This window comes from Bos indicus, chromosome 5 (genome assembly GCF_029378745.1).
Source record: "Bos indicus isolate NIAB-ARS_2022 breed Sahiwal x Tharparkar chromosome 5, NIAB-ARS_B.indTharparkar_mat_pri_1.0, whole genome shotgun sequence".
Lineage (NCBI taxonomy): Eukaryota > Metazoa > Chordata > Mammalia > Artiodactyla > Bovidae > Bos > Bos indicus.
The window spans coordinates 38,389,585-38,417,022 of record NC_091764.1 but is presented as its reverse complement, the minus strand read 5'-3'; the positions used below and the strand labels follow the sequence as shown (position 1 = coordinate 38,417,022).

The 27,438-nt window shown below is 38.0% G+C and overlaps 1 protein-coding gene across 12 annotated transcripts in view; it reads left to right on the top strand.

The window, feature by feature from the left end:
- PPHLN1 (periphilin 1) overlaps positions 1-27,438 on the top strand; it is a 171,882-nt gene that overhangs the window by 13,357 nt on the left and 131,087 nt on the right. For 7 of the 12 annotated variants that reach the window (XM_070789252.1, XM_019960771.2, XM_019960769.2 and 4 more), the window contains exons 2-4: positions 2,470-2,561; positions 24,557-24,721; positions 27,322-27,383. In XM_070789252.1, coding sequence (XP_070645353.1) covers positions 2,470-2,561; positions 24,557-24,721; positions 27,322-27,383 — 319 coding nt within the window. Of the gene's footprint in view, positions 1-1,322; positions 1,342-2,469; positions 2,562-24,556; positions 24,722-27,321; positions 27,384-27,438 lie in introns of those variants that run through there. The other 5 variants (XM_019960775.2, XM_019960773.2, XM_070789253.1 and 2 more) reach the window with 2 other exon arrangements.

The window sequence follows — 27,438 nt, the reverse complement described above, 5'->3', positions numbered from 1 at the left end:
TTACTTTATATGAATGTATAATATTTCATTTAATCTGTACCCTCCTGAGGGACATTTTAGGTGGCTTTCAGTCTTTGCCATGCACATGTACAAGTATAATGTAGATGGGAATTGCCAGGTCAAAGCGTATGTGTATTTAACATTTTTAATAGATACTGTCAAATTGTTTCCCATCTGTTCCAAATTATATTTCATTAATGTATGAATGTTGCTTTCCTTACCCTGGGCTTCCCTGGTAGCTGAACTGGTAAAGAATCTGCCTGCAATGCAGGAGACCCCGGTTTGATTCCTGGGTCCGAAAGATCCTCTGGAGAAGGGAACGGCTACCCACTCCAGTATTCTTGGGTTTCCTGGGTGGCTCAGCTGGTAAAGAATCCACCTGCAACGCGGGAAACATGGGTTTGATGCCTGGGAGAAGGGAATGGCTGCCACTCCAGTGTTCTGATCTGGAGAATTCCATGGACTGTGTAAAACATGGGGTCACAAAGAGTTGGACACCACTGAGTGACTTTCCCTTTCACTTTTCTTATTCTCATCAAAACAGTTAGATTTTGCAGAGCTTTGCACCATTAAAGTTTTAGTTTTCATCTTTATTTTGCAGAAAGGTGAGCATCTTTTCAAAAGATTGAGCAGTTGCATTCCTTTTTTTTGTAAACTGTGTCATATATCTGTTTTTCTTTAGGGTGGTTGGGTTTTTTTTTTTCCCTGCGATTTGATTTCAGTTTGTTGCTGTGTACTATATCTTAAGTAGGATAAAACCTAACTCATTGTTTAGATTGAAACTTTTTTTACTGAAACCTGGATTCAGTAAAGGTAGGAGAGGAGAAGTAATGTTGACAGTTCCTTTTAAGCTTCCATCAATTCTTCTACCTGAAAGACTGTTTACTTTGAAATAACATTGTTAATAATGTCTGATTATAGAGTTGGAATTCAGGTTAATTTATTCATAATAGTAAAAGCTAATTTATAACTTAAGATTTCCCCTGGCACCTTTGGTTAGTTAGTTAGTTTTATTTGGTCTGTTTGTATTAGAACACATTATAGTTTTTTTTTTTTTAAAGAGAAAATTAAGGTTGATTATACTATGATAGTGTTAAAAAATATTGCTCTCATCTTCCAGGCTTTATTTTTCCCTTAGCCTAAACTAACCTAGAATATTACAGTTCTGTGCTGCCAAACCGGGATGTTCATTCTTTTTTCTCCCCCTTAGTATTCCATCATAAAGAATCACCAAAAATCTCTTAATGTGTGTCTTTGAAATATTTCTCTTCTTCACAGATCTGTGGACTACGCATGTGGACTTGTTGCCTTGTTTTCCGTGAACTAAAAGGCCCTAACTTGGTACCTGTCCCATTTTTGCTTCTTGCTCAAGATCATCTGTCTACTCATCAGTATGGTTCACAGATCTATACTGCTCCATGAGTACTTTACCCTCTTTCAGTTCTATCCTGTTAAACATTTGTCATCTACTCTGGGGCTACCTGCCTGTTTTTGTAGATAGAATGTTTTTGGAGCATGGCCACACCCATACATTTATATATATTGCCTGTGACTGCTTTCATGTTATGAAATAGCAGAATTGAGCAGTTGTAACAGAGACCTGTGACCTGCAGTGCCAAAAATATTTGTCTGGTCCTTTACAGAAACATTTGCCAACTCCTCAACTAAGTGTTTTATGTAAATGACTTTTGGGCTGTTTCCTGCACCCTATTCTCATCTTCTTTCTTGTTTGCATTGTTAATTTGTTCGCAGATGCTCTTTCATCAGGACTCTGTATCACACTACATTAGCTCTCTACCCAGAATGTGTCAGCTCTCTGTCAAAGTTGGAGTCTCTCTCTGCCTCCCACATGTGAAGAATCCTGGCAGAACTTTTAATTTCAAATTTTACAAAGGTGCCTTGGCATTAAAATGAGATTATAGATTTGAAAAAAAATCAAGAGTGGTTTCTTTCAGGGTTTGTTGAGTGTGTTTTTACAGGATTGTTTACTTAGTATTTTTTCCAGGTAAAACCACTTCATTGGATGTGCAGAGAGACAGTAAGCTCTTAAGGATGTAGAAAAGATGAAGCTGCAGTTGTACACATCATTCAGCTTTGCTGATCAGTCTCTCATACTACTCATTAAAATGAATCTTTTCTAATTTTTACTCTATGAGAATGGAAAACTTGTGGTCGTATGAACCTTCCCATAGTTGATGGGCATATAGTCTTTGAAGCTTTTCATAGCCTTGGAAATTGAAGAAAGGTGGGACTTTTTATTACATTTTTCTTTTAAAGAAAATTTCAGAATTATTTTTGAAGAATTGTTGTAATCATTCTTTTTTCCTTTTGATCACTTACATTTATTCCCCCTTAAGTGTCTCTAGAAAATATTTGGATCAGAATGTAATAACTTACCTTTTCCTTTTCTTACTTATTTCCTAGTAACCTAAAACCCATTATTCTCTGGTTTCTTTTTTTATCCTTTAGTGGCTTACAGAGGAAATGAAATGTGCTCTGAGGGACGATATGACTATGAAAGACTTCCAAGAGAAAGAGTATCTCCTCGAAGTCACGCCAGTGTAAGTTGTTCTTACATTAGAATAATTCAAAACCTAGTGTCCAAGTGAATTTTCTCTGTCAAAGCTAACTGAAATGGAGGTAGATCAAGCTTTTAAAAGTCAAAAGTTTGAAAATAAAAGATAACATTTTATTTATGTAGAAAAGCTATAGTTTATATCTCTTGTTTAAATTTCTAAAAGGGAGGGCTTGTATTGATTGTAATTTGTGAAGAAAATTCGAGGTTTGATAAAACTCAGACCATCAGTTAACAAAGAAGTATTTCAGCAAGGGGCACTTCAGGGACAGGCAGGCAGCTTCTGGTGTGCTCTTCTGCTGCTTTTCTCTTGGTTGCTCTGGGAGTTAGTAGTTTGAGCCAGTTCTTTTCTTTGCTCAAGGAGCTTGCTGTTTTGCTTTTTATTCCCAGCACTGTGTTTATAACCTGGCACATAGTAGGCACTAATGTTTATTGGATGGTGTATGTTCTTTCTCTCTCCTCAAAATCCTCCGTAGAGATCCAAGGGAGGATCTGGGGAAGGTCAAGAAGCGGTCAGTCTTAAAGTTTTGCTTAGGGGGATTGGGCTCACGGTGATGGTATATGAGTATATTATGGATTCATTATACACCATCAAAAGGCACAAATATTTGTTTATATGTTAATTGTTTTTTACTTCTATAAGTCAATCCTCTAACCCTCTTAGGTGGGTGATACCACCTTCCTGATTGTCATTTCTGCTAGGTTACAGCTTACTTTGGGGCTGATCTAACGTCATTTAAGGTGGAAAAATGAAGAGGCCTACCATATTTCAGAAGGGGCAGATTTAATTATTACCAAATGTCATTTTTTCCAGGTTAGCTTACAGACTTGATGTTTCTAGTACATATCTCAATTTAAAAATATTTTCAGCTTGATAGGATTATTTTATAGTTTACCTAGAACAAACAAGTGATAAACAAAATGTAGGATTAATGCAGCAATGGGAAAAGGTATGAATTATTTTTTTAAAAATGATTGTTTTTAGTTCCCTTACTCTCCTATGGATAGATCCTATTAGAAATTTGGGATACTTAACAGGGTTTTCTGTGTGGTTATGCCATTAACTGAATATGTATCGCTGGGTTTGTTTTACTTTGTTTTTTTTCTTTTCTAGTTAGATTTTTTTTAATGTAACACATTTGTTGTTGTTTAGTCACTGAGTCATGTGCGACTCTTTGTGACCCCATGGAATGAAGCTCACCAGGCTTCTTAGTCTGTGGGATTTGCCAGGCAGAAATACTGGAGTCTCTACTGCTGAGCCACTATGAAAGCTTCTGTAACACATTTACATGGCTTCAGATTATAAAGTAAGGTATATTTAGAGAGAAGATGACTTACTTTAAATGATAATTTATTGTGATTATCTATTTAGCTAGTGCCTGCTTACTGTAAGTGAGGTATAAACTTCCTAATCTTCAAAACAATTTTAAGTGTTGAATAGTATAACATTTATAGAGCTTAGTAGAGCCTTAAAATGTAGACAGAAATTTATATGTGGAAATACAGTTTCATATAACAATGGGAAATACCCATGATAAAATCATGGAGAAAGTTACGACATAAAACCTTCATGACACTATTCTGCACTGTGTATACATGCTACGAGTATTTTAATGATAGAACACACTGCAGTGGGAGTTGGCTTAAAGAGCTGTTAAAATTGAAAGCCAAGAGACCTGCCCAGAGGCTATTGCTAAGCAAAGAAGCTGGTTTAAATAAGATGGAGAGGAGTGAATTTTAAGATAGGAATCAGTTTATTAGTGTCATAACTTGAATATGTCAGCAAATCTGGAAGATCCAGCAGTGGCCACAGGACTGGAGAAGGTCAATCTTCATTTCAGTTCCCAAGAAGGGCAGTACTAAAGAACGTTCAAACCATCAGACAGCTGCACTCATCTCCTATGCTAGTAAGTTCACCCTTAAAATTTTGCATGCTAGGCTTCAGTGTTACACAAACCATGAACTTCCAGACATCCAAGTTGTATTTAGAAAAGGCAGAGGAAAGTGAAAGTGAAAGTCACTCAGTTGTGTCCAACTCTTTGCAACCCCACAGACTATACAGTCCATGGAGTTCTCCAGGCCAAAATACTGGAGTGGGTAGCCTTTCCCTTCTCCAGGGGATCTTCCCAGCCCAGGGATTGAAACCAGGTCGCCTACATTGGCGAGCGGATTCTTTACCAGCTGAGCCACAAGGGAAAAGGCAGAGGAACCAGAGATCAAATTGCCAACATTTGCTGGATCATGGAGAAAGCAAGGGAATTCAAGAAAAACATCTACCTCTGCTTCACTGACTACACTAAAGCCTTTGACTTGTGGACCATAACAAACTGTGGAAAGCTCTTAAGGAGATGGAAATACCAGATGATCTTACCTGTCTGCACCCGGGTCAAGAAGCAACAGTTAGAACCTGGTGTGGAACAACTGATTGGTTTAGGGTTTAGAAAGGAGCACAGCAGGGCTGTCTGTTGTCACCATGTTTGTTTAACCTATATGCTGAGCACATCAGGAGAAATGTCAGGCTGGATGAGTTACAAGCTGAAATCAAGATAGGCAGGAGGAATATCAACAACCTCAGATATGCAGATGATACCACTCTAATGGCAGAAAGCAAACAGGTGACGCGGGTGAAGGAGGAGAGTGAGAAAGCTGGATTAAAACTAAATATTAAAAAAACTAAGATCATGGCATCTGAACCCGTCACTTCATGGGAAATAGAAGGGGAAAAGGTGGAAGCAGTGACTGATTTCCTCTTCTTGGGCTCTAAAATCACTGCGGATGGTGACTGCAGCCATGAAATCAGAAGACAATTGCTTCTTGGCATGAAAGCTATGATAAACCTAGACAGTATGTTGAAAAGCAGAGACATTCTGCCAACAAAGGTTCATATAGTCAAGTTTATGGCCTTCCCACTGGTCATGTATGGTTGTGAGAGCTGGATCATAAAGAAGGCAGAGCACCAAAAAATTGATGCCTTTAAACTGTTGTGCTGGAGAAGATTCCTAAAAGTCCTTTGAACATCATGGAGATCAAGGCAGTCAATCTTAAAGGAAATGAACCCTGAATACTCATTGGAAGGACTGATGCTGAAGCTGAAGCTCCAGTATTTTGGTCACCTGATGTGAACAGACAACTCTTTGGAAAAGTCCCTGTTGCTGGGAAAGATTGAGGGCAAAAAGAAGAGGGTGTCAGAGGATGAGATGGCTGGATGGACATGAACTTGGGCAAATTCTGGGAGATGGTGTGGGACAAGGAGGCCTGGCGTGCTGCAGCTTGTGGGGTTGCAGGGAGTCGGACATGACTTGGTGACTAGACAACAACAAAAGACCAATGGGTAGGACCCTCTAATCTCTAGTAAGGTCATTGTCTGTGTGAGAATCAACTTGAGAAAGTTCATATGTCGAGGCCTTTATTTTTATGTAAAGTAAGAGGTGGCAAGATGATTTGTTGAAAGCGGAGGAGGTAGAGGGAGATTGGGGCCAGGATTGGGGTTTTGGCATGGCCATCGTAGGGCTCTCCTGACCAGAGACGTTTAGAGACGCTGCTGCTGAAGGTCTATAAGCTTAAATTTTGTAGGGGCACCAATTTGGGAGTAGCGAAAGCAAGTTGTATTGATTTGAGATTGCAAGATGAGTGATGGACCCAGGGAGGACAGAATTGTTGAGGTGCTGTGTTATGTGGAATGGACCGATTAGGAAGGGGATAAGGCTGTGAGACAGACACTAAATTGAAAGCGGTTGGAGGCTGAAGGACAGGAGAGTCTCTGTGAGGTTGAAGACCAGGTATGGCGGGAAGATAAGCAATGAATACTTTGGAATGTAGAGTTTCCAAAATGGAGCAGTTCTGGGTACTGAAGTTCAGGGTATGTGGTAGGAATGAGGATAGGTGAAGGTTATTGGAGTTGAGATTAACAGAACTTTGAGGTTAGATTTTGGATCAGTGATATAAATTAGAGCTGTCAGTCCTCACTGTACATTAGATTCAGCTGGAGAACTCTTAAGCACCAGTGAATGGGTCCTCCCTAGCTAATGAAGTCATGATCTCTGTGGATAGAATCTGGATGTCAGTGTTGTTTAAAAGTTCATCAGGTGATTCCTGTTTGCAGAGTCAAAGTCAGATTGTGGCTGAGCACTGATGTCACTGATGATGACAGTTGAGTTAAAGATGTCAGGTGAGGGAAAGTGAAAGTTGCTTAGTCATGTCTGACCCATGTCACAGACCTCATATACTACACAGTCCATGGAATTCTCCAGGCCAGAATACTGGAGTGGGTAGCCTTTCCCTTCTCAGGGGATCTTCCCAACCCAGGGATCGAACCCAGATCTCCCACATTGCAGGCAGATTCTTTACCAGCTGAGCCACAAGGGAAGCCCAAGAATACTGAAGTGGGTAGTCTATCCCTTCTCCAGCGGGTCTTCCCTACCCAGGAATCGAACCGGGGTCTCCTGTGTTTCAGGAGAGGGAAGTCCTCAGTGAATGAGGATGTTTTAGTAAAATCTAAACAAAGCCAAACATTTTCATTTTATGCCATTTTTGTGTGTGTCAAGTGAAACAGAGGTATTTTTTCCTTTGTAAAATAATTTCATCAGCTGTATGCAGATAGGGAGATATGTTTTTACATAAGTGTCTGTGAAATCAGATTATATGTATTCAACTGTAAGTCTAAAGGTAAATCTTACTTTGTTAAGTTCTCTGGCTACTAGTCTCCTCCTAGATGGGGAGGAATCCAGACTGCTTTTCTCCTTTTGGAGCACAGAACATGCACAGACCTTGTCCAAGTTCATTCCTCTCCTATTTTAATTCCGTTAGATTGATCTCTCCATTCCCCCAATCAGTTTGTCTTACTCTATAAAGTCTGTATTCTCACATCCTCTCTCGTAAGAATCAGACATTACAGATTTTCTGGTGAACACTTATTATGGTTATTAATTTAAAGCCTTCTTTTCCCCTCAATATGTTGTACTCTGATGGCTCTTGGAAAATTATCCCTTTGCCTTTTATGTTATACCTGCATTTCAGTTTAAAGAAAAAAATGGAGGCTTTTATCTTTCTCTATGACATGGAACCCTTTAGCAATCTGGTGAAGCCTATTACTTACAGTTATTATTACAGCCTAAACTATTAAAAATCATACTTGTGATATAGTAGTATATACTTCTTTAGTAGGTCGTTAGATGTCAAGCAAGATGTAATGGTAGGGATTTCATTGCTATGGTTTCAAAGGAGTGATGAGTGTAAATGATACTCTTGAGGTATCTGCAAACAGCTGGAACATGATATAAAAATATCTGTGATTTCTGTTAGTGGCAAAGCCACAGATAGTCCTCCTGCTGTTGTGTTGTTTGTTGCCTGCTTTTAGATGGAAACTGCTGCTGCTAAGTTGCTTCAGTCGTGTCCGACTCTGTGCGACCCCATAGACGGCAGCCCACTAGGCTCCCCCATCTCTGGGATTCTCCAGGGAAGAACACTGGAGTGGGTTGCCATTTCCTTCTCCAACGCATGAAAGTGAAAAGTGAAAGGGAAGTCGCTCAGTCGTGTCCGACTCTTAGCGACCTCATGGACTGCAGCCCACCAGGCTTCTGCATCCATGGGATTCTCCAGGCAAGAGTATTGGAGTGGGTTGCCATTGCCTTCTCCATTTAGGTGGAAAAGTAGTTTTCTATTCACATCTAATTTCATGGGCTGGCAGAATTCTTAGGTTAAAATGTTTCAGTGATACAAACTGGAAATGTACATAGAGTTGTAATTGTTACTTGGACCTAATAAAATCATATTAAAAATTTATAAATATTTGGTTACAAAATCATTTAATTATATTTTAAAAACTGTATTGTTGTGTAATATTGACATGTACAAGATCATTCCCTAGCAGCATTGTGCATAAGAGTTACAAACTGGCAACAATCCAGATATCCAACAGTGTGGATAAATTAATTGTGCAGTTATACAGCAATGAGAAAGAATGGACTGCTGTCAAATGCAGCAACATGTGTGAACCTCACAAACAATACTGAAACAAAAGTGTATATCGTATGTGTTTCCTTTTATATAAAGTTTCAAGATAGGCAGAACTAGCCAGGAAAGAGATGACTTTTGGGAGACAGAGGTGGTGACTGGGAGAGTGCACAGAAAGGCTTTTGCCATGCTAGGAATGTTGTTTCTTGATCTGGGTGGTAGTTATGCAGTGTGATAACCTTGTGAAAATTTATCCAAAAATAACATTTACAGTTAGTATACTTTTTTAGATGAATGTCATACCTCAATAAAACTTCATGTAAAAATTTGAAAGATGAGCGCCGCCCCCAGGTCAGTAGGTGTCCAATATACTACTGGGGAAGAGCAGAGAAATAGTTACAGAAAGAATGAAGAGGCTGAGCCAAAGCAGAAATGGCACCCAGTTGTGGTTGAAAGGACAGAATATATTTTTTTCCTAAATATAAAGCTTTAGCAGATCCTTCAACAATTGAGAACCCACTCTCACTAGTGTCTGAGATAGAGAAAGTTAATGTTCTATTTTATTTTGTATGTTTGGGTTCTCTGCTCTAACAAAATTATTTTATTGCATTTCTCTCTCTCTCTTTTTTATTACTTTCCTTTGTCCCATTGTCCCATTCATTCTCAAGTCTGATACACCAGAAATATGTTTGAAAAACTATTGCTGTGACATAAAGTATGACATCAAATAGGGACTTGAGATGGTACCTATTACACTAGTATGACTTCAGTTGTAAAGTATCTATTTTGTGAACTTCTGGGTTTGATTAACCTAGAAGGCAACTGGACACATATATCTTGGTGCTGATATTAAATTACACTTTATTTGAGTATTGGAAAGCTTATCTTCAGTTGTAACTTGACAAATATACCAGTTATTATTTAGTACTTTAGAGCACTTAAAAATTCCTCTGTATTGATAATAAGTTACTTGTAAGGTAGTTCACATAAATTTTTATTTGGTTTTAAATTTGAGTAGATAAATAGGAGACTTAAGTCCAAAGAAGTATTTTACACACAATCTGCACATTCTTTTATTGGAAGGCCATTGATTATGACAGGACATCCACATTTAACTTTTAGATGTCCATAAGACCTTTATTTTTAAAAATATGCTTTCTGTTTAATCTGTAATTTCTATGAGCTTATCTGACTTTGTAGCCTTGATAAAAGTTTTGTGACAATGGCTTTTAGATACCAGTAAGTTTCCGGTTGTGGAAGTCCACCTTGTTAGCCTGATAGGGAACAGATAGAAAATGTGGAACATTGTAATGAAGTTGCAACATAAAGTGTCCATTTTCTGTTGGCTTATTTCAGATTTTTAGGAGAAAGCAATGGCAACCCACCCCAGTACTCTTGCCTGGCAAATCCCATGGACGGAGGAGCCTGGTGGGCTGCAGTCCATGGGGTCGCACGGAGTCAGACACGACTGAAGTGACTTAGCAGCAGCAGGGGTTATAAAGTTTGGAAACTAGGATCAAAACACTAGTGGTTTATATTCTGGGCACTGTAATGTAACTGAAACTGAAGTAGTCCTGTCTATTTCTACTTGGCTTCTTCTGTTAACAAATGTATGTCAAGTAAAGGATTTTCTAATCTTGGTGGCAGTGAACATTATAAAGATTGAGGGTAGTGATGAGCTGCTGCTGCTGCTAAGTCGTGTCAGTCGTGTCCGACTCCGTGCGACCCCATAGACAGCAGCCCACCAGGCTCCCCCGTCCCTGGGATTCTCCAGGCAAGAACACTGGAGTGGGTTGCCATTTCCTCCTCCAATTCATGAAAGTGAAAAGTGAAAGTGAAGTCGCTCAGTCCTGTCCGACTCCTAGCGACCCCATGGACTGCAGCCAACCAGGCTCCTCCGTCCATGGGATTGAGCAGCAACATTTTAAAAAATTTTTATTTTGGGGGAGTTCTCTGCCAGTCCAGAGGTTAGGACTTGGTGCTTTCACTGCCATTACTGGGGTCAAACCTTGGTCAGAAGGCTAAGATCCCATGTACTGTAGGGTACAGCCAAGGGGAAAAAAAAATTTAAAAGATTTTTTTCTATCATATTTAGTTAGTTTTGAGTTATATAATTAGGTTTTATAATTAAATAGTTACATAACAATATTTCTTTCCTTGAGTTAGTTGAATGTTTGTACTGTTCATTTCATTGGTTATTTCTCTCCTGGAGACTATAGTGAGTTGGAAATAAATTTTTTAGTGAATTCAGAACATGAGTTTGTTAATTTCTAAGATCTTGTAGATAATATATGGTACATATATTTGTTCCATATATTCTCAAATTTAAATTTACTCCAAATAACATTGAGATCTTTTTTTTATCCAACTTGAAATAAGTAATCAAGTCTACTAAACTTAGTAATTCAGTTATTTACATATTCTAGATAATATTGCTAAAAGTATGTTAATGTGGAAATATTCCTCTTCTCCCCACTCTTATTTCATGAAACACTTTTAAAGTGTGCACTTGCATAATTTTAATTCTTTTCATACCTTACATTTTATCATCTAGTAAGTGTTCATGTAAATACAACTTTTATCATTACCTTATGAAAATTTTCAGACCTACAGCAAAGTTGAATTTTATAGTGAACATCCATTTATTCATGATTTAGATTCAACTATTAACATTTTACTAAACTTTCTTTATCATGTCTTTATCCATCTGTCTGTCCTTTATAAGTACACCGAGTCCATCAGATTTGAGGGATGCATTTCGAAGTAAACTGTGGACAGCACTAGACTTTCCATTAGCTACTTAAACATGCATATCATCAGCTGAAGTGCAATTTGTTTTGAGTGTAACTGTAAAAATTACATACATTAGATGCAAAATCTTAAGTGTGCATTTGCTGAGTTTTGATTTAGAAATGTTCCTTTGTGTAGAGCTGCCCTAGGAGGTGTTTAATTTTTTTGGCGGAGAGAATTACATGAGCTTTCGTTTCGTTGTCACTGTTTCCAGAGAGACAGGATCAGTTCTCAGCTACATCCTGTAATGTGTTCTAGTTTTCTGGGGACAGTTCCAGCTTCGGATATTTGACATATTATTCCCAAAAGCCGTTGAAATGACCCAGAGATATCAATATTTCATTGAAAATTCAGTGAGTGAATTAAACCAGTAAGTGCTACAATGCAGATGTTGTGTTGCTTAGTCCCTAAGTCATGTCTGCCTCTTTGCTACTCCATGGACTGTAGCTCGCCGGGCTCTTCTGTTCATGGGATTTCGCAGGCAGGAATTCTGGAGTGGGTTGCTGTTTCCTTCTCCAGGGGATTTTCCTGATAGAGGGATCAAACCTGTGTCTCCTGCTTTGGCAGGCAGATTCTTTACCACTGAGCCACCAGGCAAGCCCTACAATACAGATATGTGTCTAAAGCATGAAGGATCGGAGTGAGGAAACCTCAAGCTTTTGAAAGCAGAAGTCCTCTAGACTTGTGGGTAATCGAATTTTTTAGTTAGGTGTTGTATTTTTCTGGTAAAAAGCATGTGATGCCAACAGTAGTATAAAACTGAGATGCAAACTGGAATGTATATTATGTATGTGGTACTTGCTATGTGCCAAGTAATACTCCAAGTGCTGGGAATAGGGCAGTGAATAAGATCAAGGTTTCTGTGCCATGAAACTTCCATTCATACCAAGTTGATTGTGTCAGGAAATCTGGCAGTTGAGTAGTTACATATACCATTGTACTTAGTTACTTTGGTGGTAGGTTAATGTGTTTTAGTTGTTTTTGACTTTTTATTTATAACGGTGAAAATTAAGTATTTAAAAGTAGGCAAAATGACGTAATGAACTCCCCACAGACAAATTATTCAAATGGTATTTATCAACTCAAGGTCATCTTCTTTAGTCTATGCTTTCACCACTTTGCTCTTTCTTGGATTAGTTTCAAGTAAATTCAAGATACTTTATTTCAAATGGAAATATTTCATTATGTCTCAAAAAAGAAAGATGCTTAAGAAGAGGTGCTTATGTATTAAAATAAAATGTTTTTGTGTTAAAATGAATACAAAGTATATTTTAATGACAATGGAAAAGAAATGTTTTTAAAGAACTGTAATCTTGATAATTTGTACCCAATTAGTAATAAGAATGAACATTAGTGTGGAGAATTTGATATACATTTATATATTGAATCAAACAAAACATCAAACTTGGTGCTTTTACTTAAACTAAAATCAAAGTGTTTTTCATAACAGGTATTTATAGTGAATTGGAATTTATAGAAAGTGAAGGAATAATTGGTTTTCTAACAAAACACAATCACCATTTCAGATTTAAAATTGGAAAAATCATTTGATATGTATCTTGGTCAGATTTCTGTTAGCACAGGCAAACTGAATAGTCCTTATTCCAGAAATGCAGAGAGCCATGTGGAAGAAATTGTCTTGTCTCTAAGATAATGACAAATATGAAAGTGTTAAAAATCATAATACTATAACTTAAAAGAAGTAGTTAAGTTTATTTGGGAACCATATTTTACTGCTTTCTCAGAAATGTCTCTTGGAATTTAATCTTACTCATTCTCTCTTCCTTGCTTGGTCTTTCCCCTGCCCTTAAGTTAGATGGTCTGGCTGACATGTCAGCATTAGCAAGACACTGTTCTCCTTGTAGAGCAATCCCACTTATCTTCAGAGACCTTTCTTTAGGACTCTCATGTGATTTCCTCCAGACCTCTGGGAGGTAACTTCCTTAATCCCAGAGTTCTGGTCTTTGTCTTGATTTACTGTTCTTAGTTAAAGATTACAAGATAAATTACCAGTAAATAAGCTCTCAGCTTTTTCTCTGAGCTCTCCCCGCACTCTCTTATAATCCTATGTGTTTGTGAGAACTAACCCAGTGTGACTCTGCCACATTTGGTGGCCAAACAGGGACCATGTGAAGGTTTGCTTGCTCAAGCCTGAGCAAGGGAAAAGGACATCTGCTCTTCCAGGTAGAAACTATGGCCTTTAAGACTAATGACAGAATGAAGCCTTCTAGATGTGCGGTACTTTCGCTTTCCACTCTGGGTAACTTTCTCCTCGACAGCTTGCTCATAAGCATCAGCTTTCTTTTCTGCTTGCCATTAGTGGTTGTAAGTTTTCTGATTCAGACTTAACTAAACTTCTTATGGTGATTTATACTTGTCCTTGGTATCCACAAGAAGTTTCTTTGAAAGTGTCTGATTGGGAACCAGTAGGTCATTGGTTGAAAAATGGTATAGGTGTTGTTAATGTACAGCATCTAAATACTTGGAATTTATGTCATAATTGTGGTTTTTGCCATAGAAGAGTGAGAAATTCCTTCAGTTCAGTTCAGACAGTTCAGTTGCTCAGTCGTGTCCCACTCTTTGTGACTGCATGCCTGCTTGCATGCTTCCCTATCCATCACCAACTCCCGGAGCTTACTCAAACTTACTCAAACTCATGTCCATTGAGTCGGTGATGCCATTCAATCATCTCGTCCTCTGTCGTCCCCTTCTCTTCCTGCCTTCAATCTTTCCTAGCTTCGGGGTCTTTTCCAATGAGTCAGTTCTTCACATCAGGTAGCCAAAATATTGGAGCTTCCACTTCAGCATCAGTCCTTCCAATGAATATTCAGGACTGATTTCCTTTAGGATTGACTGCTTTGATCTCCTTGCAGTCCAAGGGACTCTCAAAAGTCTTCTTCAGCACCACAGATCAAAAGCGTTGGTTCTTTGGTGCTCAGCTTTCTTTATGGTCCAGCTCTTCCATCCATACATGACTACTGTAAAAACCATAGCCTTGACTAGATGGACCTTTGTTGGCAAACTAATGTCTCTTCTTTTTAATATGATGTCTAGGTTTGTCATAGCTTTTATTCTGAGGAGCAAGCATGTTTTAGTTTCATGGCTCCAGTCACCATCTTCAGTGAGCACTTTTTCCCCCCATCTATTTGCCATGATTATATATATATAAAAAATATATATTATATATATATATAAAATATATATATTTTATATATATATATATAAAATATATATTGCATATAACTTTTATGCAGAGTAGGTCATGAGAAACGCTGGGCTGGAAGAAGCACAAGCTGGAATCAAGATTGCCGGGAGAAATACCAATAACCTCAGATATGCAGATGACATCACCCTTATGGCAGAAAGTGAAGAGGAACTCAAAAGCCTCTTGATGAAAGTGAAAGTGGAGAGTGAAAAAGTTGGCTTAAAACTCAACATTCAGAAAACGAAGATCATGGCATCCAGTCTCATCACTTCATGGGAAGTAGATGGGGAAACAGTGGAAACAGTGTCAGACTTTATTTTGGGGGGCTCCAAAATCACTGCATATGGTGACTGCAGCCATGAAATTAAAAGACACTTACTCCTTGGAAGGAAAGTTATGACCAACCTAGACAGCATATTCAAAAGCAGAGACATTACTTTGCCAGAAAAGGTCCGTCTAGTCAAGGCTATGGTTTTTCCTGTGGTCATGTATGGATGTGAGAGTTGGACTGTGAAGAAGGCTGAGTGCTAAAGAATTGATGCTTTTGAACTGTGGTGTTGGAGAAGACTCTTGAGAGTCCCTTGGACTGCAAGGAGATCCAACCAGTCCATTCTGAAGGAGATCAGCCCTGGGATTTCTTTGGAAGGAATGATGCTGAAGCTGAAACTCCAGTACTTTGGCCACCTCATGCGAAGAGTTGACTTATTGGAAAAGACTCTGATGCTGGGAGGGATTGGGGGCAGGAGGAGAAGGGGACGACAGAGGATGAGATGGCTGGATGGCATCACTGACTCGATGGACGTGAGTCTGGGTGAACTCCGGGAGTTGGTGATGGATAGGGAGGCCTGGCGTGCTGCAATTCATGGGGTTGCAAAGAGTCAGACACGACTGAGCAACTGAACTGAACTGAACTGAATGACGTGATCTTAGTTTTCTGAATGTTGAGTTTTAAGCCAGCTTTTTCACTCTCCTCATTCACTTTCATCAAGAGGCTCTTTAGGTCCTCTTCACTTTCTGCCATAAGGGTAGTGTCATCTACATATCTAAGATAATTGATATTTTTCCCTCCATTCCGGCTTATGCTTCATCCTGCCCAGCATTTTGCATGATGTATTCTGCATATAAGTTAAATAAGCAGGGTGACAATATACAGCCTTAACGTACTCCTTTCCCAATTTGGAACCAGTTTGTTGTTCCATGTCTGGTTCTAGCTGTTGCTTCTTGACCTACATACAGGTTTCTCAGGAGGCAAGTGAAGTGGTCTCGTATTCCCTTGTCTTTTAGAATTTTCCACAGTTTGTTGTGATCTACACAGTCAAAGGCGTTAGTGTAGTCAGTGATGCAGATGTTTTTCTGGAACTGTCTTGCTTTTCTGTGATCCACTGGATGTTGGCAGTTTGATCTCTGGTTCCTCTGCCTTTTCTAAATCCAGCTTACACATCTGGATGTTTTCGGTTCACGTACTGTTGAAGCCTAAGTTGGAGAACTTTGAGCATGAGTTTGCTAGTGTGTGAGATGAGTGCAATTGTGCGGTAGTTTGAACGTTCTTTGGCATTGCCTTCTTTGGGATTGGAATGAAAACTGACCTTTTCCAGTCCTGTGGCCACTGCTGAGTTTTTCAAATTTGCTGGAATATTGAGTATAGCACTTTAACAGCATCATTGTTTAGGATTTTAAGTTGCTCTTCTGGGATTCCATCACCTCTACTAGCTTTGTTCATAGTGATGCTTCCTAAGGCCCACTTGACTTTGGACTCCAGGATATCTGGCTCTAGGTGAGTGATCACACCATCGTGGTTATATGTTTCATTAAGACTTTTTTTGTGTAGTTCTTCTGTGTGTTTTTGCCACCTCTTCTTAATATCTTCTGTTCCTGTTAGGTCCATACCGTTTCTGTCTTCATTGTGCCCATCTTTGCATGAAATATTCCTTGGTATCTCTAATTTTCTTGAAACAATCTCTAGTCTTTTCTAGTCTATCGTTTTCCTCTATTTCTTTGCATTGATCACTTAGGCAGGCTTTCTTATCTCTCCTTGCTATTTTTGGAACTCTTTTTCTTTTCTTTTCTTTCCTTTTCTCCTTTGTCTTTTACTTCTCTTCTTTTCTCAGCTATTTGTAAGGCCTCCTCTGACAACCATTTTGCCTTTTTGCATTTCTTTTTCTCGGGGATGGTTTTGATCACCACCTCCTGTACAATATTGCTAACCTCTGTTCATAGTGTCGAAGAAGTTAAATGTATTCCTACAGAAGTTTATGGCCCTTTATCTGAAGACACCGTTGGAATTATTTTAGGCCGGTCGAGCATAACTATGAAAGGTATTCATATTTTACCAAGGGTAATTGATTCTGTTTACTCAGGCAGTATTCAAATTATGGCTCTCACATACTTATCATACAGTAGAGAAAGGGACAAAACTTGCACAGCTGTTACTCTTGCCTTATTTTGTACCCTCAGCAGAGAAAGAAATTAGGAAAGGAGGCTTTGGATCTTCGAATGTGGCTTACTAGACAATGCTAATTGACTAACCACCCCACATAAACTCTAAAAATTCAAGACCTTTCATTCAAGGGTTTAATAGATTAGGAACTTATATAGCTATTATCACAAAACAAGAATGGCCTTCCATCTGGCCTTTAAAAAGCGTCCATGGACAGATGTTAGTTGTTGGGGGATTCCAAGAAGCATATCAAAGCACCTTTCCAAAAATCTGTACAGATTCAGAAGGGCATGTAGCTATTATCTGTCCTTACATCATGAATATTCCTACAGCTTTATGGGGGTGAGATATATTATAACAATATCAACTAAAACTACAGACAAATTTATCCTCAGGGCCACTGCTATTATATACCATTACAAATCATCTAGATTGATGAACCCTCCCCCACCCCCACCCCCTGGATCTGGATAGAGCAGTGACCTATGACTAAAGAAGAAATTGGGCTTATAGAACAATTGGTTAAAGAATAATTAGATGCAGGACATAGACAACCTTCCTTAAAATACTCCCATCCTTATTATCCCCCCAAAATCAGGAAGATGGCATTTAATTCATTATTTAAGAGTAAATAATGCTCAAATGCAGCCGATGGGTTCATTACAACCAGCTATTCCAAACCCCTCTCTAATTCCAGATGATCACACTAATAATTATAGATCTTAAAATTTTTTTTTCTACCATACCTTTACATTCTGAAGATAAACAGAAATTTACAGTTTTAGTTCCTAATATAAATAATCATCATCCTTTACAATGATATCAGTGGAAATACTTACCTCAGGGTATGAAGAATAGCCCTACCACGTGTCAAAGATTTGTAGATCTAAGTCTGTACCTGTTATGACAACAATTTCCTGATGCCTGTATTTATCATTATATGGATGATATTCTTTTAGCACACTCTTCACCACAAAAATTAGCAGAAATTCTCTCTTCCTTGCAGACATATTTGAATTCACAGGGGTTAATAATAGCTCCAGAGAAAATCCAACATATGCCCCCATGGAAATATCTTGGTTTTCAAATTTTACAAAAAGCAATTACTCTTTTACAATTTTCCTTCAAGGTTCCAGAACCATTAACTCTTCTTTCTTTACAGCAATTCTTGAGTCACTTAAATTGTATACGACCTACGTTAGGCATCCCAACATATTGCAGAGCTTCCTTTCCCTTGTGGCTCAGCTGGTAAAAAATCTCCTGCAGTGTGGGAGACCTGGGTTCGATCCCTGGGTTGGGAAGATCCGCTGGAGAAGTGAAAGGCCACCCACTCCAATATTCTGGCCTAGAGAATCCCATGGACTGTATAGTCCATGGGGTCACAGAGAGTCGGACACAACTGAGCGACTTTCACGTTCACTTTCTTTCAATTATTACAGGGAAATGAAGATCCTACCTCACTCACCCTGCTGTTTTTCTCCTTAACATTATGCTTTATTACCACAATTCAGTGCTGCTTATGTTAAACATTTTCTTGACTGTATGTTTCTTCACATCCTTTTTCACTGATTCTTCTTTCTATCAAACATACTCCTACAGCAATATTTGCCCACATCTTACCTAAAGAGATAAAAAACATTGAATGGCTACATGATCCTAATCAACCAAAATATATTATTCTTCCCTGCTTACAGGAGAGACTACATCTATTACAGCAAGGACACTTAGGCCTCTGTTGCCTTACTGGCTCAGATCCACAAACAATTTTGTGGGAATATCTAAAGAAAACGTGGAATCATTATATCAAACTAATGAACAATTTCAAATCGCCATATCAGATTTTACAGGGGAATTATTTACAACTTACTGATGGATAAAATAACTTCTCTTTTACAATTAGTGCCCTTTTCTTTACATCCTCTTGTCTCTAGAAATCCTGTTCCTAACTTCCTTACCCACTATACAGATGGCAGTCAAAACTTGAGGGATAGTGACCTGGAAGGAAACATCAGGATGGATAAAGATCTTTACCAGCCCCCAAACTTCCCTACAACATTCTGAATTAGCTGCTGTCTTGCTTGCATTGCAAACCTTGCAAACTTTACTCTCTTAACAGATTCCTTTTATGTTGTTAATATCATTCAACAAGTGCCTGATTCTATTTAAAATACTTCAATGGATAAACCATTACTTTCCCTCTTTGTTTCTGTTCAAACTCTTTTAACTAAACGACATCATCGTTTTTTCATAGCTCATATTGGAGGACATAGACAATTTTCGGAGCTCTCACTTTCGGAAATCAACAAGCTGACTCATGTCTTCACCTTATAGGATCATCGTTTACTGCTGCCTTTCAGTCACATCAGTTCTTCCACCAGAGTGCCAAGGCGCTACATAAACAATTTGCTCTAACCATACAGGAAGCCAAAAGATTATTAGTACCTGTCCCACATGTCAGTTATTAACTCCTTCTCTCCCAGAAGCTGGCATTATAACCCTTGTGGTCTTTGTTCTAATGAGTTATGGTAGATGGATGTGACTCATTATCCTCCATTGAAACCATTTCACTTTGTGCATGTAACTGTCGATACTTTTTCAGGCTTTTTATGGGCTACCACACAGCATGGAGAATAAGCACATCATGTGCAAGCTCACCTTGAATGTTTTACTATTCTAGGACACCCTCAAGCCACTAAAACTGCTAATGCTGCAGCATATACATCACACAAACTTAGGGATTTCTTTCGTCTATAGGATATTAAACACATCACAGGTATTCCTCACAACCTTACTGGACAGGCATTATTGAATGCATGAATGGGCTACCGAAATTAATTTTAAATAAACTGAAAAGGAAAGAATTAATCCCTCCTAGGGAATGATTGGAGAAGGCGATGGCACCCCACTCCAGTACTCTTGCCTGGAAAATCCCATGGATGGAGGAGCCTGGAAGGCTGCAGTCCATGGGGTCGTGAAGAGTTGGACACTAGTGAGTGACTTCACTTTCACTTTTCACTTACATGCATTGGAGAAGGAAATGGCAACCCACTCCAGTGTTCTTGCCTGGAGCATCCCAGGGACAGGGGAGCCTGATGGGCTGCCGTCTGTGGGGTCCCACAGAGTTGGACACGACTGAAGCGACTTAGCAGCAGCAGCAGCAGCAGCAGGGCATGATTATATATTGCCTTCAGTTCAGTTCAGTCGCTCAGTTGTGTCCGACTCTCTGCAACCTCATGAATCATAGCACGCCAGGCCTCCCTGTCCCTCACCAACTCCCGGAGTTCACTCAAACTCAAGTCCATTGAGTCGGTGATGCCATTCAGCCATCTCATCCTCTGGCGTCCCCTTTTCCTCCTGCACCTAATCCCTCCCAGCATCAGAGTCTTTTCCAGTGAGTCAACTCTTCACATAAGGTGGCCAAAGTACTGGAGTTTCAGCTTTAGCATCATTTCTTCCAAAGAACACCAAGGGCTGATCTCCTTTAGAATGGACTGGTTGGATCTCCTTGCAGTCCAAGGGACTCTCAAGAGTCTTCTCCAACACCACAGTTCAAAAGCATCAATTCTTCGGTGCTCAGCTTTCTTCACAGTCCAACTCTCACATCCATACATGACCACTGGAAAAACCATTATTCACTCCTAATCACTTGTCAGTTTCCAAAAATTCTTCACAATCAGCTGCTGTTACTAGACATTTTGCTACTCCACATTCATAAGAATTCCCTCTGGTACTTTTTAAACAACCACCCTCTCTCCTATTTGGCAAGGACCTGTTAAATTAGTAACATGGGGAAGGGAATATGCTGCTGTTTTGTCTCCATCAGGTCCACTTTGTATCCCTGCCCATTGTGTGAAACTTTATCATGAGTTGGCACCAAGGACTTAAGGATCCATTACTGGAGTTTCATCTATTGACCACCCAGATGACTCTTCCTGGCATGCCTCTTCCAAAAAGACTGAGAAATAACCAATCATTCTCCAGCCGCTGACATTATGTGGGGTGATATTAAACGTCTTACTTTAAGAGCTGAAATAGCTGTTGTTAATAGTGGCACACCTATTACTCCTGAAAATATGTTGCTTTCCCTTTTAGCCATTGTAACTGCTAACTCTGCCCATAAGGTATGGCTCTTTCGGGTTAGTTTTTTACTTCTGTTTTTCACCTGGGTTCCTGCTTGTGTGCTACTTAACAATAACTATACATACTGGGCTCACTTCCTGAACCCCCCTTTGTTGTCTGTTGTCCCATGGGAAGATCCAGAAATTCCTATTTCTATCAATGATTCTACCATTACTAGGGGACAATGGCTTTCTCCTCCCATCTCTTTTACCTATGCAATACCTTAGATTCTCCTTGGACCATTAATGGTTCACATCTACCCTTCTGCATAACTAACTGAACAAATGCACAGATATGTGCTTATACCAGCACTCAGTGGTATATGAATAATATAATAAAACCCCCCAAAACGATCTCGAATTGTTACCATTAAACATCAGACCTTTGTGTTTACTTTTGGTTTCCAAGGAAACAGCGTCTGGAATGTCTCACGCTAAACCATTAATTCCATTATGTATTCATGCGTGGATTGATATGCGACTGTTTGATGGATTTAATTGGCATGTTTGCAGATCTCACAATTTTTCCACACAGCTCTCATGATCAATAATTATACAATAGAAAATTGGGGTCTCCAAGGATTATTGGTTCAAGACAGTAACAGAACTTGGCATGATCAGATTTGGTCTTTTCTCTTTCACTATAATAAATCTGATCCTTTATGGAATCCCGGATTTACAAAACTTGTACTCCATTTAAAATTTGCACCAGCACCATTACAATACTCTCCTACTAAGATCCTCATGTGGCATCATCTTGCACGTCCTTTTTTTTCACAGGTTTTGCAACAGGGCCTTCAAATCTTTAACAGTAATCATTTTGTTTGGAACTTTACAGACATGAATGCCCATGTTAATATCTGCACTACCAGACCATACATCTTTGCACTTGCTTATAACTTTACCCTTTCTATTAAATTAACCCTGGTGTGGTGATTCTCACCTAGCTCAATCCAATCTAGTTTGGGGTAAAAAACGTCTTTTAGGTACTCTAATAGTTTCCATAATGGCTGTTACCATGGCAGCTGCTATTACAGCAGCCCTTTCTATTTCCTTAAAAACTGCCAAGTACAGACTAATATAACTTCTGATTTTACTGAACAGTGGAAATTGATCACATGAGTTTATCTCGACTTGCAGCTTTGGAAGCTGCACTTTATGGCTCGGTGAAAATCAGCGTGCTCTTTGGACTCGATCACAGACTGTGATAGCATGTTTTCTTATGTTTAGAACATTGATTGCCTTATTTTCTTGACTCACCTGCACTGAGGCGATGCTAACACTGTTCTTCTGACAAGAAGATCAAAGAAACATTCATTAAAACAAGAAGAGGGGATTTATGGGAACCATGTTTTACTGCTTTCTCAGAAATGTCTCTTGGAATTTAATCTTACTCATTCTGTCTTCCTTGCTTGGTCTTTCTCCTGCTCTTGAGTTAACGGATCTAGCTGACATGTCAGCATTAGGAGGACACTGTTCTGCATGCAGAACAATCCCCCTTCTCTTCAAAGACCTTTCTTTAGGACTCTCATGTGATTTCCTCTAGACCTCCAGGAGGTAGCATCTTTATGAGTTCTGGTCGTTGTCTTGCTTTACTGCTCTTAAAGATTACAAGATAAATTACAGGTAAATAAGCACTCAGGTTTTTCTCCTTGTGGCTCTTGTAATCCTGTGTGTTTGTGAGAATTACTCAGTGCAACACCACCAGAGGGATGGTATAATGTATATATTTGTACACTTTCTCAAAACATAAAGGAAATGGCAGTTTCATCTTCATTGCTAGATACAAGAGCTATCATTAGCAGATTTTTTCTTTTGCTTATTAACAACTTTGGATTGATTATTTTCATTTATTATTTGGTAGGAACAAATGGGTATTGTGTAATTGAATTTTATGGTTTCCCACAATTGGAGAAGTCAGTGGTTTGAATTTTATGTGCAACAAATTTTGAATTAGAAGATGCTGTAAATTTTGGCTTAGTGACAGTTTTTTTTAAGCTCAGTATTTGCTTAGATTTAATTGAAATCTCTATGAAAGATAGTGTTAAGAAGAAAAAGTCACTAAATTCATTTGTGTACTATATTTTATGTGATCATACAGAATATATATTACAATTTAGTATGTTACATACTAAAGGAAACCACCTTATATCCCCATGGGAAAAAATTACATAGGTCATTTTAACTCTGAAATGGATATTAACTGTTTTTTTGTGGCACACTGACAAATTTCCTACTCATTGGGAAATTTGGCATTGGTGTAGTTATTTAATAGCTACTAAAATATTTTTTAATATATTTAAATAGCTATTTTATAGCTATTTAATAGTTATTGAATAGTTGTAGTTATTAATGATAAGAAGCAATTTAAGGAAGTAGCCATTTTGAGGAATTTAGTGTTTCACTTAGACTTGCAAAAATAGTAATCATAATAGCAAACATTTTTTGTGTACTTAGTGTATCCTGCTGTACTGTTTTACAGTCTGGTTTTTCTTTAGTCCTCACAACTTCATGATGTAGTTACTGTTATTAATGTCATTGTTCAGATAATGAAACTGAGACTTAAATAGTAAAATTACCACTCCCAAATGTTAGGCATTATGAGTTTTTCATTTTGTCGAATTAGTTAATTCATAATGATCATATCTTACACTTGGGTAGCCTGCCAATTTCTTTCACATAGGCCTCATCTGATATTGATAGACATAGCATGAGTGCTCAAGACCAGATTATTTAGAGATGCATGTTCTGTAGCTCTCTGGTTCTTCTTGTTGATAATCATTTTTATTTTACAGCAGCTTCTAGTCTAAGATAGGTGTTATTTTCCCTCTATTCAGTTTCCCAACTCCCACTAAGAATCCGTTGAGCTAAACTTTAAAACATTAACATATTACTTTGAAAATTAGTTCAGCTTTTATATCGAGTTTTATTTTGTTTCCAAACTTATGATGTCACAGGCTCTTCTCTTATGTGCTGTTTTAGAAATAGCAAAATGTATCCTCTAGATCTTTCTAGCTCAGTATTATCTCCTTATTTGCTGTTGGTTATGTATAAAAATCTTTTATTTTTTTCTGGACAGTAAACTTCAGACACAGTGAACAAAAGATGTGTGCTATCTTAAATGATTTTACTTCTAAAATACCTGGACAACTAGGGATTAGAGCTACTGTGACATTCTCCTTTTCATGGTTTATTTTTTATTAATAATGTTGTATTTTTTTTTTACTTATGATTGGTTTTTTGCATTGCTGCATGTTACTTTTAAACACCTGGCTTTCTCATTGAACGGTTTCATTTCCTTTAATTCATGTGAAGACCTTACTATTAGTTATTATTCATGTTATTTCATTAATGCATTTTTGTTTGTTTATACATTTACTCTATTTGATTAAGGATAACTCCTATGCTTTTAAAAAAACGTTTCCAAAACCAAATAGCGAAGTTAGTGATTTTTATGTATTTCTTTTTGTCTGTTTTAGGATGGCTACCGTAGAGTAGTTAATGTTGTGCCAAAGAAACCACCACTGCTAGACAGACCTGGTGAAGGAAGCTACAATAGATATTACAGTCATGTTGATTACCGAGACTGTGACGAGGGCCGCAGTTTTTCTCATGATCGAAGAAGTGGTCCACCTCACAGAGGAGTATGTAAATTTCCCCCATGTACTAATTGTTGTTTTTTATAAGTTTAAGAATCATGTAATTTTTGGAATTTATGTGACTGGCCATGGAGGCAGTTGAATAAACACTTCCTGCTTGATGCTCTGTTGAATTGCCTGCTGGACCTGTCAAATGGGAACTGGTAGTCAAGAATCTTGGGGTGCTGGACAAAGTGGGTAAGCGCTCTAGATAGCTCTGTCTTAGATTTAATAACATTGATTCCAACTCGCCTGCTTTTTTATTCCCTCAGTTGGCGAGGGTTTGTAGAACCAGATAAAGGTAATCTTACCTATTGCTTTCGTATTCAGTAAGAATCCGCCTGCAGTGCGGGAGACCTGGGATCGATCCCTGGGTTGGACGATCCCCTGGAGAAGGGAAAGGCGACCCACTCCAGTATTCTGGCCTGGAGAATTCCATGGAATGTATAGTCAATGGGGTCGCAAAGAGTCGGACACAACTGAGTGACTTTCACTTTCACTTTCAAGTGATCAGCATGTAGTTATCTTCTGTTACTGAATGTGCCCAGTTAAAATTACGTTATTTTCATCATGATGAAATGCTGTGGGTGAGGTTGGGTTAAGGTTGTTGACACTCAGTCTCATTTTGTTATAATTATTAATAAAGTCTACTTCTTACCTCAGAAAGCTCTCCAAACATTGCCTTTCCTATAATAAGCATTTTTAAAATCTTAGCTACTATTGCTTTATTATGTTCTTTTCTTAATCATCTTTAATAATCTAGAAACATATTTAATGTTGCAGTAATCTGTTATTGAACTTGATTAAACTATTCCTTGATGCACTTCCTTTGACATAGCTTGCATGTTTACATCATTCTTCTGCTGAACCATTTTCCTATATTTTCTGCTTTTTCCCCTTTCCTACCATGCAATATCGTAATTAATGAGATATTCAGTCATTGCTTAAATAAAATTTGATGAAAGCTTTCTTACGTCTCAATAGAATTCATTTTTATTTTGTTCACTTTTAAATGTCATGCTTTTCCTTTAGGAGGAAGGGTTCAATATTGAAAAGTAAACATTATGCATTATCTTTATTTTAGAAATACTGAATTTTGCCACCAGAGTCATTCTTTCAGGTAGTCTGAAGGAGAAACAGTTTAGCCTTTGGTTAAACAGTTGTTACCTCATGAAAACCCTGTGGCTGCTTAGTGTAGACAGGGAATTTTGGATTCAGTGGACTGAACTGTATTTGAAACGTAATAGTGACTTGATAGTATTTTTTACTCTTATTGTTATAAATTGAATTGTTCATTCTTTACACATTTTCTCATGTAATATTCTTCAAACAAATAAACCCACTTGAGATCCTTAGGATTCTCATGATACTAATTCTTACCTTCAGTTAATATAAAGCAAACTACTTACTAGATCCAGTGTGATATTATAGCTGTTGACTTTTTTCTTCAGTTTAATGTTGGGAAGAAAAATGATGAATGCATTTTATTTCTGTAAGTATGGTATGTGATGCTAAAGAGGAAAATGAAGATAATATTTTTATTTTAGCTGAATCATTGTTTCTGATTGTAGGTAATGCACATGTTACAGTTGTCCATTGATATCAGGGGATTGGTTCCAGGACCCCCAGTATACCAAATCCCAAGGATGCTCAAATCTCTTACATAAAAAGGCATAGTGTTTACTATGTACATCTTCCATGTATTTTAAATCATCTCTAGATTATTTGTGATACTTAATACAGCATGGTGCTATGTAAGTAGTTGCTAGCATGAGGCAAATTCAAGCTTTGCTTTCTGAAATTTTCTGAATTCCACCCTTTCCCCATATTTTTAAATGTGATTGGTTGAATCTGCTAATGTGGAACCTGTGGATATGGAGGACTGATTGTCCCTTCTTGTATGTGTAATGTTAAGTAATGGAGTGTGGATTACTATGTGGTTCCTTCATATGTACCTCTTCCAACTTGTCTGTTTCAGAGGACAAAGTGTGTTACTTTTTAAAATCTTAAGCTTACCTTAATTTTAGACAAGATTTTAAACATCTTGGTCTAATATGGTTTATCTAATATAGTGTTGATCTCTTATTATATTGTTTCCAATTATAGTTTTTAATGGGAGGTAGGATGAGAAAAGGAAACCAATAAGAAAACTGGGAAAGTGACGGTTTCCTCATTAGGCTTCAAGATGAAAATTGCTGAGCAAACTTCACAGAGAAAGAAAATAAAATGAAAGATTGAGAAATATGTGTTTGAATTTAAATTGAACTTTTGTTCTTGAACAGACTTTCTCTATTGTGAATGATGGCATGTGTTTTTGACAATAAAGTTGTTTGGGCCCACCAAAGAAATACTTTTAAGTATTTTAATAGAGATAAATAAGTACCACAGGTTCTGAGTCTACCAAATTAGTGGTTTGAAATGGATGACTTGTATCTTGTTTTCTTTCTCATGCCTTTGAAGCACAGAGAAACTTAGAAAAGTATTTTTTCCCTCATATTATTTTGGTTTTGAGACTAGTTTCCAGTAATGTTGTTAGATACAAATAGATACTCTATTTGACCAAAATAATGTAAATGAATATTTTAAGTAACATTTTTCTGTTACAGGATGAATCTGGCTATAGGTGGACGAGAGATGATCATTCTGCAAGCCGACAGCCTGAATACAGGTAAAAAGATAAAAATAATAATATAATTACTTTGATGTTTGCCTCATTGAAATGT